Source organism: Pogona vitticeps, chromosome 12 (assembly GCF_051106095.1).
Source record: "Pogona vitticeps strain Pit_001003342236 chromosome 12, PviZW2.1, whole genome shotgun sequence".
Taxonomy (NCBI): domain Eukaryota; kingdom Metazoa; phylum Chordata; class Lepidosauria; order Squamata; family Agamidae; genus Pogona; species Pogona vitticeps.
This window is the reverse complement of record NC_135794.1, coordinates 24,762,431-24,777,133: the sequence shown is the minus strand read 5'-3', so window position 1 is coordinate 24,777,133 and position 14,703 is coordinate 24,762,431. Positions and strand designations below refer to the sequence as shown.

Sequence of the window (14,703 nt, the reverse complement as noted above, 5' to 3'; positions counted from 1 at the left end):
GGAGTAGAACCCGTTCAGGATGTCCCTGTAAGGTACCTTCTGGATGGCTCGCTTCTGTAGCAGAGTGAGAATCTCTTCCTCTAGGACGGGGTCGAAGGATGTATGCCTGACCCATCCTAGAGGAGGCAATTCTATAAACTCCAGGCGGTAGCCGGAGCTGATAATTTTCAAGACCCATGTGTCTCGAGTGATCTTGTACCAGTTCTGAAGGTAAGGAGAAAGGCGAGTCAGATGGTGGTGGATCCGGATGCTGACTGGGAAGTCAAAGGTATTGTTTGAACTTCCGGCCAGAAGGCTTGAATGACTGGCGTTTGCTGTGTGTCTTGAAGCTAGAGGCGGAGGAAGAAGCCTGAGAAGATCTTGCAGGGGGTTGTGGCCTGAACTGGCGATAAGTGGAGGTTGTGCCTTGTTGGTACGACTGTTGTTGAGGCCTGGAGCGCCAGTGAGGCTTTGAAGGTCTCGGCTGTTGCTGTATGGCATACGATTTTGCTGTTTTCTTACTCTCGTGGAGTGACTTCAAGTTTTCATCCGTTTTTTCACTGAAAAGACCAGTGGCATCAAATGCTAAGTTCTTAATCCTGACTTTGATGTCATCCAAGATGTTGGCAGACCTTAACCAGGCGTGCCGCCGCAAGGTAATGATAGATGCCAGATTTCTAGCATTGGCATCTGCCACATGCCGTGAAGCCAGACGTTGATGCTTAGAGACAGTCTGTGCCTCAGCATAAGCATCGAGGCATACTTGCCTGATGTCTTCTGGTGCCACTTGGAGTGCTGGGAGTACTCTCGCCCAAAGTTGTTTTTGATAGGCCCCCATGGCCACCAAGTAGTTGAGGGCTCTGAGGGCAAAGGTGGTCATTGAGTAGAGCCGCCTTCCAAGCACCTCGAGGTCTCTTCCTTCTTTGTTAGTTGGAGTCGGATGACCTTTGGTGGGCAAACGTCCCGCACTAGACTCCACCACCAGAGAATTAGGGGCTGGGTGTTTCAGAAGGCACTCTGTTTTCGGGCCATGGACCCGATACATGTTCTCAGTCCTCCTGGAAAAGGTGGGAGAATCAGCTGGATGGTCCCAATAACCGGTGATGAGATCCATGAGTTCCGGCACATAAGACAGGCTGACTGGACGAGACCTGTCCTTGTGAATGTCCCCAAAGATGAGGTCATCCTCACGAGAAGGAGATTTCTCCACCTCCATCCTCAAGGTAGCAGCCATTCTCGCGACCATCTGAGGATATGATGAAAAATCCTCCGATGGAGATGACGGATGGATATCTGCCGCATCAGACCCCAAAGGTTCAGCTGGCACCGGTGTCTCCAAGGAGGCGTCTGATGTACCTTCGTCCTCGTGTTCAGAAGAGGAAACCGAGTCAGGTTCATCCTCCTCCTCCAAAAGCCGAGGGGCGACAGGCTGTGGTATGCCCTCTGTAGGCTTGGGAGGTTTAGTGGGTAGCGGTCTACTCGGGTTCGGTAAAGGCGCCACGGGCTTGTCAGCAGGTGTCGGTGTCGGGACACTGTGCTTGGTAGACCGATCCTCCGCCGGAGTAGCGCGGTCCTCGTTATCTGGGCGAAGGTGTTTTCGACGTCGACCCTTTTTTGGAGGCGGCGTGGTGGAAGTAGACGAAGAGGAAGAGTAGGTCCTCTTCCGTCGATGCCGTCTATCCCTCGACGTGGAAGAGGAATCAGACGTATAGTCCCTTTTATGTCGATGACGGCGACGAGACCTCCGTCTCTCATGGCTGTCATCGGAGTCCGATGAAGAGTACTCTCGACGTCGATGCTTCCGTCGTCTATCACCATCTGTAGTACGCTTTCGCTTGCGATGGCGCTTAGGCTTCTTAGGGATGGTGTCCTCCTCGGTGTCGAGCGTTGGGCGTCGAGGAGGGGCCGGTACATTCGGGTCTCCCGGTCTCCTCGGAGAGGGTGTCGGAGACTTAGTAGCCGGCGATCCCGGTGTAGACGACCGGGATCGAGACGCCTGCCCAGGTAGAATTGGGCTCCGAGGCGCACCGGTCAAGCCAGAGATGATTTTGTCAATCTGGCTTGCCGTGGGAGACCTCTCGACGACGACCAATGGTTCTTGTCGTGGAGGAAGAGAGGCTCCGGGCTCCGACGCGGACTCTCGGTCTCTCGAAGAGTCCTCCAGGAACGGAGAAGGGAGTGAGGAGGAGATGGGAGGCACTACCAGGGTAACCTCCTTCGATGTCGATGCTCCCTTCAGCTTTTGTTTCTTCTTTTTAAGGTGCTCCGGCTTCGGGGGAGAGATGGAGCCAGTTGACGCCGAGGTAAGTACCTTCTTGGACGAGGTTTTCGCCTTGGATTTGGTTTTCGCCTTTTTAGGGACGTCCAGGACAGTATCCGAAGAGGTGGATTGGACTACCCTAATCTCCGACCGTACTGAGGAGGAGGATTGGGCTACCTCCATTTCAGATGGTTGAGAGGCCGACAACGTTTGTTTCCAAAGGGAATATCTGAGACGTTGCTGCCGAGCCTTCAGAGTCACCTTAGTGAAACTTTTGCAATGGCGACAGTTGGACACGGAGTGGGATTCTCCAAGGCAGTACAGGCAAAGAGAATGTCCGTCCTGAAAAGGGAGTTTCCGGGAGCAGGCGGTACAGAGGCGAAAGGGTCCTCTCCTCGGGGATGGTTTGTCCTTTGGAGGCATAGACTAACCGGTAGATGGAAGTAGACCAGGAGTCCCAAGTAACCGAGCGTTTACTGGGCTTGATGAAGGCCGGTAGACCAGAAGTCTCGAAGGCTATGGAGCTTTCGACGGACGTGGTGAAGGCAGGTAGACTAGGAGTCTCCGGTAAAGGGAGGTAGGCCAAGACACCGGATGCGAAAAATTGAAGAAATCCGGTAGGCGTGTGGCGCACCGCAGGAGGCCAATTACCGTTGATCGGTATGACCAAATGGCGCGTGGCGCCTCAGAGGGTGGCCTGAAAGGCCAATTAGGCCAAGAAGGTCTGAGGAAAAAACCGCCAGAGGCAAAAACGAAGTCAAAAACCAGTCCAGAGTCAGGGCAACAACAGGCAGATCAACGATTTTCAGTCCAGTCAGTGTAAAACACGAAATATAGCCAAAAAACAGGAGCTCAGTCCGAGAGGTTCCAACTTTCACAAGCGGAAAAAAGGAACTGAGCCGTTGGCGGGCTGAGCATGCTCAGTGCAGGGCAACCTGAACATTGTTACTTTTCTCTTGCAGCTCTAGAAGATTCCGAGAGGCCAGCACAAGTGCTGACTTAACCCATTAGTGTGGATTCATGGAGAACCACGTTGAAGAAGCATCGGTTTAGTATGTGCGTGTTTTAAGGTGGAGGAGCCGGCGGCATACCGTGTAGCAATTCTCCCAGATGTTCTGGAAGGCAGCGCGGGAAGGGCTCTCCCACCGCTCAGCATCTGCTCCGGCCACCATCATCACCGCCAGTTCCCGCTTCTCCCGTGTCCTGGGAGGGCGAGGGTCATTAAGGAGGAGGCGGGGAGGGGGAGGCAGCGCTTGGCCAAATTGCTCTTGTTGAGCGGAACCACAAGGCTCAGAATCCCCCAGCCAGGCGATGCTGGGCGCTGGAGTCCCAAGAACGAGATTGTGGCCAAGCTAAGGGTGGAAGCCAAGAAGGCGAGCCAGGGACCGAGTTTTTTCCGGCGCTGTGGTTTACCCGGCCGCCAAAGGGGGGGGGGGTTCCCTTCTCGGAGAGGCCCCTCCCTCTTCCTCCTCTTTCCCCGATCATAAACAACAAGCCCTCCCCGGAGTCCCCCGTGGCAGGAGCGGAGGAAATCGTGCCTCCCTCCCCTTGCCCGCCCGGTCAACCCGGGAGGAATCGTGCGTGTCCGAGCACAAGCTGGCCCGGTTGGGAAGGAGGGAAGGATGGAGCCCAGCGAGCCCGCCATCCCCTTCGCCTTGGCTGTTGCTGCTGCAACCGAGGGTGGGGGTGGGGGGACCGGGCGAGAGCAAGCCGGGATTTTGGGAATGCTCCGCACGTAGTGTTTTTGCAGGAAGTTTGCACGCGCCCGGCGATGTCACCTGGATAACGGGGCGAAGGGCTTCTCGCCTGCTTCCTGAGCCAGCCTTGGGGATCAGAGACCCCCCCCCCAGTTCCTCCTCCGCCCTGCCGGGGTCTCAGCTTGGCTGGGGAGACCCCCCCTCCCGGCGCGTGCCCGCCCGCCTGCCCGCCCGCGCCCGCGCCCACCCCGCCCGGTAGCAATGCATCGCAGGCGGCGGAAGGAACGCCCCTAGCGGGGTGCGGGCGCTCTCGGGCGGGCAGAGGGACCGGGGGCCGGCGGTGGGCAGCTGCGAGATGTAGCAGCCAAAGATGGTCGTCTCCTCGCGGGGCGTCGCTGAGGACCGTCTGCCGCCTCCGAGCCCGGCTCGCTGACCGTCTGCCTGCGATCCCGTCCTCCGGGGAGACCGTGAAGCTTCGCCAGGGCGTTGTTAGCATGGGGACAAAGGCGGAGGAGGGTTCGTATGCTTCCGCCGGCCGGCTCGAGGGAGGGGGAACGGGGGCGGCAGCAAGGAAAGAGGGGTTCGGGGTAGGAGGAGGGGTGATGGCGGCCGCGGGGCTGGGGCAGCAGGCAGCAGGGAGAGGGGGGTCTCCCACCATCCCCACCGCTTCAGCAACAGGAGGTCGGGACGCTTCCCCAGGGACTGGGCCACCTATGGTCAGGTGAGGGAAGGGCGGGTATTGCCCGAGGGGGGGGCGAGAGCGCTTCCCCCCCCCGTGCTCGTTCCTGTGGCATTGGAAGAAGCAAGTCTGTCCGGCCAAGGGCGGCAAGGGCTGTGCAGGGGACGGGCAGGGTCCCCCCTGGGCCAGGGCTGCTGAAGGAGCCCCTTTTCCTCCAACCCTGGTTCACTTGGGTTCTGGGGTTTGTTTGGTATGGTTTGGGTGTTTGTGTTTTTTGGGGGGGTGGAGGAAGGTTGCCTCCAAAGAGGTGTAGTGATGGCAGCTCTGAATGCTGAGAATGATGGCCCAAGAGATTTCCCACACCAGTGGGATTCAACAATTGGTTTTGCTTTTAATACACTCAGCAGAATAACAAGCAGCCTGTGCCCACTTTCAAGGTGACACATCATCTGACTTGGTCATAGCCGCCCCCCCCCCTCAAATTAAAAAGCTGAAGAGTCTCTAAGCACCTCATGCAAAGTATCTGATCAGGTAGTAGCACACACTTAGGCATGATAGACAACCTGCCCATCCCTGTCGCTGCCAGACAAAGGCTTTGCTCGGAAGACACACACACACACACACACACACACAGAGAGAGAGAGAGAGAGAGAGAGAGAGAGAGAGAGAGAGAGAGAGAGGAGAAACCACCTGATTGGAGTTTGTTGAAGGCCAGATCTTCAAAATGGCTGCCTACACCCTCAAGAGCACAATAACCCTGACCCACAATATAAAATTGTCTTAATGTTACACTCTTCTGCACAGAAGAAACAGGACCCTATCTGAAGGCCTATCCAGGTTGTGGGGGAGGCACAAACGTAATCAGTGCACACTTGTGACTCTTTTGTTTTTGGAGATCTAAACACATTTCAAATGGCATTTTCTTTGGAGATGATGCCTGCCTTCAGCACTTAAACCACAATGGAGTATTGCTAAGGCAACTCAGTTTACCCGTCATAAAGGTTCTGAGTTGCAACTGGTGGTTGCTCTGGTTGTCTTAGTTTAAGGAGTACCACCTCATTGTAATAATACACAAGGAATAACTATGTGTGATTCTTCAGCAGTGGGCCCTGCTCTGCTCAGTAGAGTTTATTCCCCAGGTAAGTGTGCAGAGGATTATGGCCTTAATTAATTGATGTGTGTTTCCCCATTCCAGCAGTAGAGACACAAAGCATACACGACTTTCCATTTAAGAGCAAATGTGATGTTATGCATGGGTAACCCTCCCCATTCTATTACGTAGGCAAGGCATAAAGCCGTCTTGATGCTGGGCTGGGACACAGGCTAGTATAAACCACAGTAGCCATCTGTATGCAGTTTACTTGGATGTTTGTTTCACACAATGGTGTAGAAATCTGCCCAACACCCCTGCAGAGTCAGCCAGTACAGTATTATTATATTACAGGTTGCTAGGAGAGGTGGGGGCTGAAATATATTTGTTCATGCACTCAGGGGTGGGTTTCAATTGTGGATTGATTGGCTTGTGCTGTTTACTATTATACTCTCCCCAACTAAGGCATGTGTGCACATGTCTTTAAAAGACTATAAAATAAATGTGTGGGTGGGGAAGGACAAACCAGGTGTAATATATGAAGGAACTGAAGCAAGCAGTGCATCGACTGCTTTTGACCTTCATAGCTCAATACATTCATTTCTAAGCCATTCTTGAGGAGCAAAGTGATGATAAAATAGGAGGGTAGTTATGATGAAATATCTGCCTGCCTTTTAATATACCTGCTGCCAACCAGCACATTCCCTAAGAAGTTCAGATAAGCTTTTACTGGATGACTACCTTTGTGAAAAAGGGCCATAAATAATTACATGAAATAATGTTTTGTTAAAAGAAATCTATTTATTTGCCAAGTGGCAAACTGAGAGAAAAACAAGGAGGAAGCAGGAATGAAGTGAATGAGAAACAAAGGGATTTTAAAAAACCCAGTGGGGTCTGTACAGATTGAATGAAATATCAGTAGTCATGTCTTCAATGAGTATGTGTGTGCACCACGCACACATGCTGCTATCATTCTCTGTTTCTGCTTTAGGACGTAAGGATTATCCTGGTCACCAGCTCAACACTTTGCTGGTTTATGTCATAATTTAAAGCATCTCATGGCTTTCCTTTTCTCCTCCCCCCCCCTTTTAATGTCTCTACAGCTGTTCCAACTTCAGGAAAGTCTGGAAGTGTGCCTTACATGAACACAGGTAGCATATGTCATTAACATTTTAACTTTCACATACTATGAACCTAAGCAAGAATAATCTAAAAGAGGGATGTTTAAGAGCTGTGCCAAAACCAACACGAAGACCACAACAATGGTTCATATTTATTAACTTTAAAAATAGTATTCAGTGTTTCATATGTGTTGTTTCTGAAGTCCTTACAACAGGGATGGGGAAGAAGTTGTTATTTAGTTAAGTCGTGTCCGACTCTTTGTAACCCCACGGACCAGAGCACGCCAGGCTCTCCTGTCTTCCACTGCCTCCCAGAGTGGGGTCAAATTCATGTTGGGAAGAAGTAGCTGGATTTTAATTCTCAGTTTTGGCTATGTTCGTTCAGACTCATGCCATCCAGTAACATCTGGAAAGCCAGATATTCCTCATCTGTGCCTTAAAACATCCCCTCAAAGACACTGCAAATATATGGCAGTTTTGCAGGATGGAAATGGCTGAGATTGGGAGAGAGGAGTTCAGGCTTCATATTATGTGGTTGCTGGCTTTTGTAGTAGAAAGAATCAGGCAGCCGTTCATGGCAAAGACTTCTCCCTGAGACCCTGGACAACTGCTGTCTGTCAGGGTAGAGATTTCAGCATATACAATAAGATGGGATTCTTAGGATAGTGATATGTAGAAAGGCAGTATGCTACTTGAACAAGGGACTTCCTGGCATATACTTTTAGCTGCTCAACCACATTCGTTCACTCTATCTAACTGTATCTAAGCCAATAGTCGATGATATTACATCCAATGGACTAAGGGTCTGGGAGTGGGAAGAAAGCACATTTGTTTGGATTTATTTAGATCAGACCTCCAGCTCTTAAGATTCTCTGACTCTCTGTCTCACTGGAGCCTCTTGTTTCTGTGCACAGGTGAAAAAGTGAAAACCCGGAAGTTCCAGCAGGATGTGAAGCCTAGAGATGAGCAGTAATTACTGCAACAACGTGTCAGTGAGCATGAATGTCAACGAGGTGTCCAACTTGCCCCTGACTCTGGAGCAAAAAACCGGCTTTGCCTTTGTAGGGATCCTGTGTGTCTTTTTGGGACTTCTGATTATAAGATGCTTCAAAATCTTACTAGACCCTTATAGCAGTATGCCATCTTCCACATGGGAGGATGAGGTCGAAGGGCTGGATAAGGGGACGTTTGAATATGCTCTTGCATGAAGAAAAAAAATCCCAGAAAATTTCTCTTAATTTCTAAATTGCCTTAATTTCTCTTGTTTTGGGGCTGGTTTGATTCATTTTGGGGTGGGTGAGGGAATATCCTCATGAGGAGGCATTTGTAATAGACACTGACATTTCAAAGATGTGGCAGTGGCATCCTTTGGTTAAATAAAGCTTTGTTGCAGATTCATAAATCATTTTCACAACTTTTGCTTCAGGATATTGCAGTTTTAAAAAAAGACTGGAAAAAAGAAGGAACTAATGATGTATAGGGAAATCTGAAGCCTAAACAAGGCCAATACAAGATGAAGTTGAGCCACTTGGGGGACAGAGCTCCCTTCTGCTGATATCATCATGGACTGAAAGCATATTTCCTCTGGAGGATCAAGTTCCATAGGCTGAAGAAGCCAACAAATACAAATATCAGTAATTCCTAAAGTAACGGAAGGATATCACAAAGTCATCTGTGGTGCTGGTGATGATGTCTCTAAAGAACATGTCATTTTGTCATGTGAAAGCCATGCATAAGGACAGAAGCATCACACAGGATCAGGCCAGGCTCTGTAATTAGGCAGAGAAAGATGATGACCTCCGGTGGCAGTTGTTGAGGGGGGTCGTACTGGCAAATCTCAGAGTGTTTTCTTCTCTTGGAGGAAAGGTCTCTGTATGTCACATGGCCAATCCTATTCAGAGCATGGAAGTGTTACTTTTGTTAAACTACCTCTCAGAGAATTCTCCGTGCCAGCCATGGCTGTTCCATGGCTGGTATTTAGGCAAGAAGCCAGTTAGCTTCTGTGTGGCAAAGGGGAGAGAGTCCCCCGCCCCTCTACTTGTCCTTTGCCTTGGGTAGAAAAATGTCTTGATCAGTCCCTGGATGAGAGAGCTGTGTGGGACCCCACTTGTAATGGGATGCAGTGGGACCATAAGCCATTGCAGTGGCTCCTTCATACACAGATGACTAGTGTGTTATTTCAAGTTCCCCAATGAACTGCAAGATGAACCAAAGACTTCCATTTGTGATCACTATATTGGTCTTAAAATAAAAATAAAAAATGTCAATTTTACTCATTTTCAAAAACAAAGTTCCCCTATATATCAACAAGCTGAATCACAGCTACATCCCTGTAGCAAACACATTCAGACAGAGGGAATGGCCTTAAAACATTCAAGCAAGAAATTACTATGATCAAATTGAAAGCTAAGTGCTGCCCCAGACTGCTTTTGCTCCTATTATAGTGTGTGACAACATATAAATTAAAGTGTGCACTCAGATATATTTACAGACACAAATAAATTCTGCAGTTGTTATTCTCACATGAAAAGAAAAGCTGCCAGATGTTAACTCACTAAAATTTTGTATGATTTCCCCAAGTCCTTTGTACCACTTGAACTTGCTCAGTACAGTCCACACAGCATTAAAAGCACATTTCCCTTAAAAAGGAAAGGCAAGCTCTTCATGTACCAAAATACAGTACTAATCTGCATTTGTTTTGCAAATAGCTATCAGGAGATAAGCACAGCTTTATTTTCACGTCTAATGAAAAAATTTCTTGCCTTGTAGAATAATGCTTTAAAGAGAAAGAAATATGCATTTGCTTGAAAGTGCGATGGTGAGCATTAGTTAACACATAAGGCAAGGCCCTATGGAGGTGTGATCCGGAAGAACATTAACTCATGCTAAAACATTCCGTACTGTAAACTGAGTAGCTAAAATTGTACAGCACAGTAAACTGAAAGTACAAAGCAGGGGGTTGTCCCTTAAAGAAAGTGATGATTGATGTCCACATGATTTAGGGCGGAGTGCATGGTTTTTAAACACTAAAATCACTGGCATGGGGGTGTGGAATGGGCATGGGAAAGCTGGGTAGGACTGTATGGGAACAGGAAAAAACCCAGGCAATCCCCCTCCTATGTCTTGTCATGTGTAGGGGCAAAGCGTATCCTCCCATGCCAATGGGAGCTTTATTTCCATAGAGAAAAGCAGGTAAAAGTTGGGGGGCAGTGGGGTGAAGGCTGCCACAGTGAAGGCTGTCCAGAGAAGTTTCAAGGCAGCATACAGAAGAGACAATAAAAAGTTGTGCTTCAAGGTCATTGCTTAGCTTAGCTCAGACATTTGAGAGAAAGAGTGACAGTATTTGAAAGCCATTCAATTCCATTTAGAGGCAGGCTGGAATCAAAATTTCATCTCCGCATTGTCACTCTTGTTAAAGAGGAGCTCCAAAAACCACCAAGAGATAAGGCCGATTGGAACAGACAGCACTTTCATTCATTTATATAATTTCATACTGTGCCATTTGCCTTATAATCTTGACAGATGGCAACTGGGGAATAGTGATTCTGTCGGCTAAATGAAATGCCACTCAGGCTGGACTGGCTCTCGCTGGCAATGCCAAGAAGAACAGATAGCCAGAGTCCAAAGGCAGAAGCAGGTTCAAGTAAAGCATACAACGGAAACCCACACAAGGTGGGGAGCAGTTCAGTTGTCCAGAGATTAAAAATTGTGTTGGCAGAGGGATTCTGGGAGTTGTTGTTATTATGATGATGATGATGAGGAGGAGGAGGAGGAGGAGGAGATAAGTTCTGAGAAGACTGCAGTTTCTAACCCTGCTTTTTCTCCAGAAGGCAGCACTTGAGTAAGAGGGCTAGGAAGGATACCTGCCCTCATACACAGGTTTTGGTTTTCCCTGTTGAGGTTTCCATCATCTCAATAGAAATGCTTGGATGCGTCCAAGCAGAAGGGGTGGCCAGGGCTGGAAAACGGTGGAGTTCACAGACTTGCCTCTCAACTTGGTTCAGCAAGCCAGAGGAATAACATACACTTTCCTTCCTAACTTGTGCCACAAGTGGTAAAAAGCATTTTGCTTCTCATCTAGTGTTAAGATTACAAATCTTTCAGGTCTAACATTGCTAGTCTCAACTAGAGCAGACCAACTGGAACCACTGATGAACAGTAAGTAAGCTCAGTAAGTTGGAGCACATGGCTGCACAGCCAGAGGCTGGGACTTTGATTCCACACTAATTTGAATCCTCCACCTGGAAATACACTTAGCTTGTAAGTAAGTTTTGGCAGATTGTGCTCCAACCCTGGAGACATTAGAGAGAAAACTGGCCAACCATCTGTCAGATCTCCTTTGATTTGGATTCCTGAACTGAGCAGGGGGTTGGATTCAATGGCCTTAGGGGCTTCTTTTTGTTGTAGTTTAGTCGTTAAGTCATGTCCGACTCTTTGTGACCCCATGGACCAGAGCACGCCAGGCCCTCCTGTCTTCTACTGCCTCCCGGAGTTTGATCAAATTCATGTTGGTCACTTCGATGACACTGTCCATTCATCTCGTCCTCTGTCGTCCCCTTCTCCTCTTGCCTTCACTCTTTCCCAACATCACGGTCTTTTCCAGGGAGGGAGTCCTCTCTTCTCATGAGATGTCCGAAGTATTGGAGCCTCAGCTTCCGGATCTGTCCTTCCAGTGAGCACTCGGGGTTGATTTCCTTCAAAATGGATAGGTTTGATCTCCTTACAGTCCAGGAGACTCTCAAGAGCCTCCTCCAGCACCACAATTCAAAAGCATCAATTCTTCAGCAGCCAGCCTTCTTTATGGTCCAGCTCTCACTTCCATACATCGCTACTGGAAAAACCATAGCTTTGACTATGTGTACTTTTGTCGGCAAGGTGATACCTCTGCTTTTTAAGATGCTGTTGAAGTTTGTCATCGCTTTCCTCCCAAGAAGCAGGCACCTTTTAATTTCGTGGCTGCTGTCCCCTTCTGCAGTGATCATGGAGCCCAAGAAAGTAAAATCTGTCACTGCCTCCATATCTTCCCCTTCTATTTGCCAGAAAGTGATGGGACCAGTGGCCATGATCTTAGTTTTCTTTTTGTTTTGTTTTTTTGGATGTTGAGCTTCAGACCATTTTTCGCACTCTTCTCTTTCACCCTCATTAAGAGGTTCTTTAATTCCTCCTTACTTTCTGCCATCAGAGTGGTATCATCTGCATATTGGAGGTTGTTGATATTTCTTCCGGCAATCTTAATTCCGGTTTGGGAATCCTCCAGTCCAGCCTTTCGCATGATGTATTCTGCATATAAGTCAAATAAGCCAGGGCACAATATACAGCCTTGTCATACTCCTTTCCCAATTTTGAACCAATCAGTTGTTCCATATCCAGTTCTAACTGTTGCTTCCTGTCCCACATATAGGTTTCTCAGGAGATAGATAAGGTGGTCAGGCACTCCCATTTCTTTAAGGACTTGCCATAGTTTGCTGTGGTCCACACAGTCAAAGGCTTTTGCATAGTCAATGAAGCATAAGTAGATGTTTTTCTGGAACTCTCTGACTTTCTCCATAATCCAGCGCACGTTAGCAATTTGGTCTCTAGTTCCTCTGCCCCTTCAAAATCCAGCTTGTACTTCTGGGAGTTCTCGGTCCACATACTGCTGAAGCCTACCTTGTAGGATTTTGAGCATAACCTTGCTAGCGTGTGAAATGAGGCTCCCTTACAACTGCATATTTCTAGGATTTATAAAATGAAAGACTGACCTTTTAAAACTTAAAGGACATAAACAAAAATCAAACATATAGGCATTAATATTTAAAATCTCTAGTATGTTCCTGCACAATAGCCATTTCAGTAACACCTGACTGCCTGGGAATATAGTTCTCAGAAGTCCTGATCACACTGGTGCAGGTGCCTTTCCAGCTACAACCATAGTTTATAAACTCATGGGAGCAGAGGTCAAGAGCTTGGAGAGTAACTAAATTACTTTCACCAGATCCAATGACTTTTAACAGGAGTTGGGTGCCAAATTTGACTCCTTCCATCCAAGAATTAATGGGCTCATTATAAGCTAATATTTAACAAGCTGAAATGCTCCTCTGAACACATGGCTGGCAGCCTCAGAGGCTCTGCCACAAATCCATCAGTTGGCTGAATCTCCTGCAGTCTGATACAGGAAGGAAGACCTGGTTCATATCTAGGCACAACAGCAAATAGGAATCAACCTGATGTTTATGTTGACAGGGCAACAAGTGGCAGTTGCAGCCCCTTGGAATACTGCTGGCTTATTCTGAGCATAGTTCAAATACCCCCAAAGACAAACCACAGAAGCAGATGGATCTCTGAAATTACCCTGCTACTTCCCCTTTAATACCATTTGAAACAGGTAAGCTTTCGTTGGTTTATTTAATTCCTCTTTAGGGTTTTTCAGCTCATTCATTCACAATTTGGTTGGATTGTTTGCATGCTGCTAAGAGTTAGTTTATCCTTAACCTTATCGCAATGGCTGAAATCTAGTAGTATGTTGCAGCTAGGCTAGTTTCACTGGATTGATGGAAATATGCAGACTATATTTGTGAATAGGTTTTTGGAAACGCTTCTGATTGCTGAAATAAGCATGTTGTGAAATTATCTTCAGTGCCTCAGTTTCTAGTGCACACTAAGAATCCAGTCTAGAGAGAGCTGCAAGCTACAAAGTATTTACACACAATGGGTAGCTGGAAATTGGGGTCAGCTATACCAAATGGCCAAGTTTTTATAAATTGCTTAATTTGTTCCTGTGTGGAAGTTAGGCTGGAATAGACCACATCCAGTACTAGATTACAGAGTTCACATCTAAGTCTGCTAAGGACCACTGATTTCAATTGGACTAAACAGACCTAAGTATTGGCCTACAAACAAATACAGTCACACTGAGCACTCTGGAAACTTCAGTGTGCCAGTATAAAGATGAAGCTGGTACCCTGGTAAAAAGGAAGATGATGATCTGCCAAATAAATAGAGCAGTCTGGTACCATTTTAACTGCCATGGTGCCATCCTAAGAAATCCTGAGGTCTGTAGTTTGGGGAAGGCTTACAATCCACCCCCCACCCCTGGCGAGAGTTATCATCCCCTCCCATCACAATAGCACAGAATTCAAGGTCCCTTCTCTGATGTAAACATCCCAGGATTCCTTAGCATGGAGCTCTGACTGTTAAAATGGCACCAGACTAATATTACGGTGCAGTACAGATAAACTCTCAGACACTTATCCTGAACCTACTTTTGGCTTGCCCATTTTGGAAGAGCAAGTCCTCTCTTGGGAGGATGTTCTGGTGCTTCCTGGGTCAGATACGCTAGTGGAACAGGCCAGGGTTTCTTAATGATAGTATTGGGCTGCCTTAGAATAGAAACAAATCAGCTGATTGGCCAAATTAGCAAACTAAAATTGGTTTTCAGCTGTTGATGAATCTGCCCGTTATACTCATTTAAAATTTCAGCCCTAATTATCTTGAACCAACCAGCTGTATCTAAGTAAATGAGACAGAAGAAATGGTCTCAAGACTGCCATATTTTCCAAAGTTCTCCCGCGCCACCCCCTGCCCCGCTTCTGCTTGCTAATCAATGGCAAACCGACTGCTGTCTTTAAGGAACCAAGAGATGACTTTTCTGACTTTGCAGGAAATAGCCCCATATCAACATGTAACTTTAGTGGAACCCAGTTTTGTTTGTTTGTTTGTTGTTGTTTTTGTGAACCCTGAGGTCTGATCAAGAGCATCAGTTTGCCTACAGAAACAGGACATGAACTTGTGAAAGGAAAGCAAAATCCAGTCCTAGATTTCAGCAGTCAACAGCCATCTATTTGTATCCTAAATTACTTTGAGCAAATGCCTGGTGTGCTCTGGTCCATGGGGTCACG

At 47.8% G+C, this 14,703-nt stretch overlaps 2 protein-coding genes across 2 annotated transcripts in view; both read left to right on the top strand.

Moving 5' to 3' along the window:
* The first annotated feature begins 7,788 nt into the window (after positions 1-7,788).
* Positions 7,789-8,228, top strand: CTXN2 (cortexin 2). The gene has a single exon (XM_020790127.3). It carries the CDS (start codon positions 7,789-7,791, stop codon positions 8,032-8,034), a length of 246 nt encoding a protein of 81 aa, XP_020645786.1. The 3' UTR covers positions 8,035-8,228.
* A 1,653-nt stretch (positions 8,229-9,881) lies between these two features.
* Positions 9,882-14,703, top strand: part of SLC12A1 (solute carrier family 12 member 1) — a 42,304-nt gene continuing 37,482 nt past the window's right edge. Inside the window, exon 1 of the mRNA XM_020790121.3 lies at positions 9,882-13,190. The gene's annotated coding sequence lies outside the window, so the exon portion shown is untranslated. The remainder of the gene's footprint in view (positions 13,191-14,703) is intronic.

Bases quoted from the DNA above. Each gene is read 5' to 3' on its own strand.
- CTXN2 (XM_020790127.3), top strand. From the start codon at position 7,789: ATGAGCAGTAATTACTGCAACAACGTGTCAGTGAGCATGAATGTCAAC.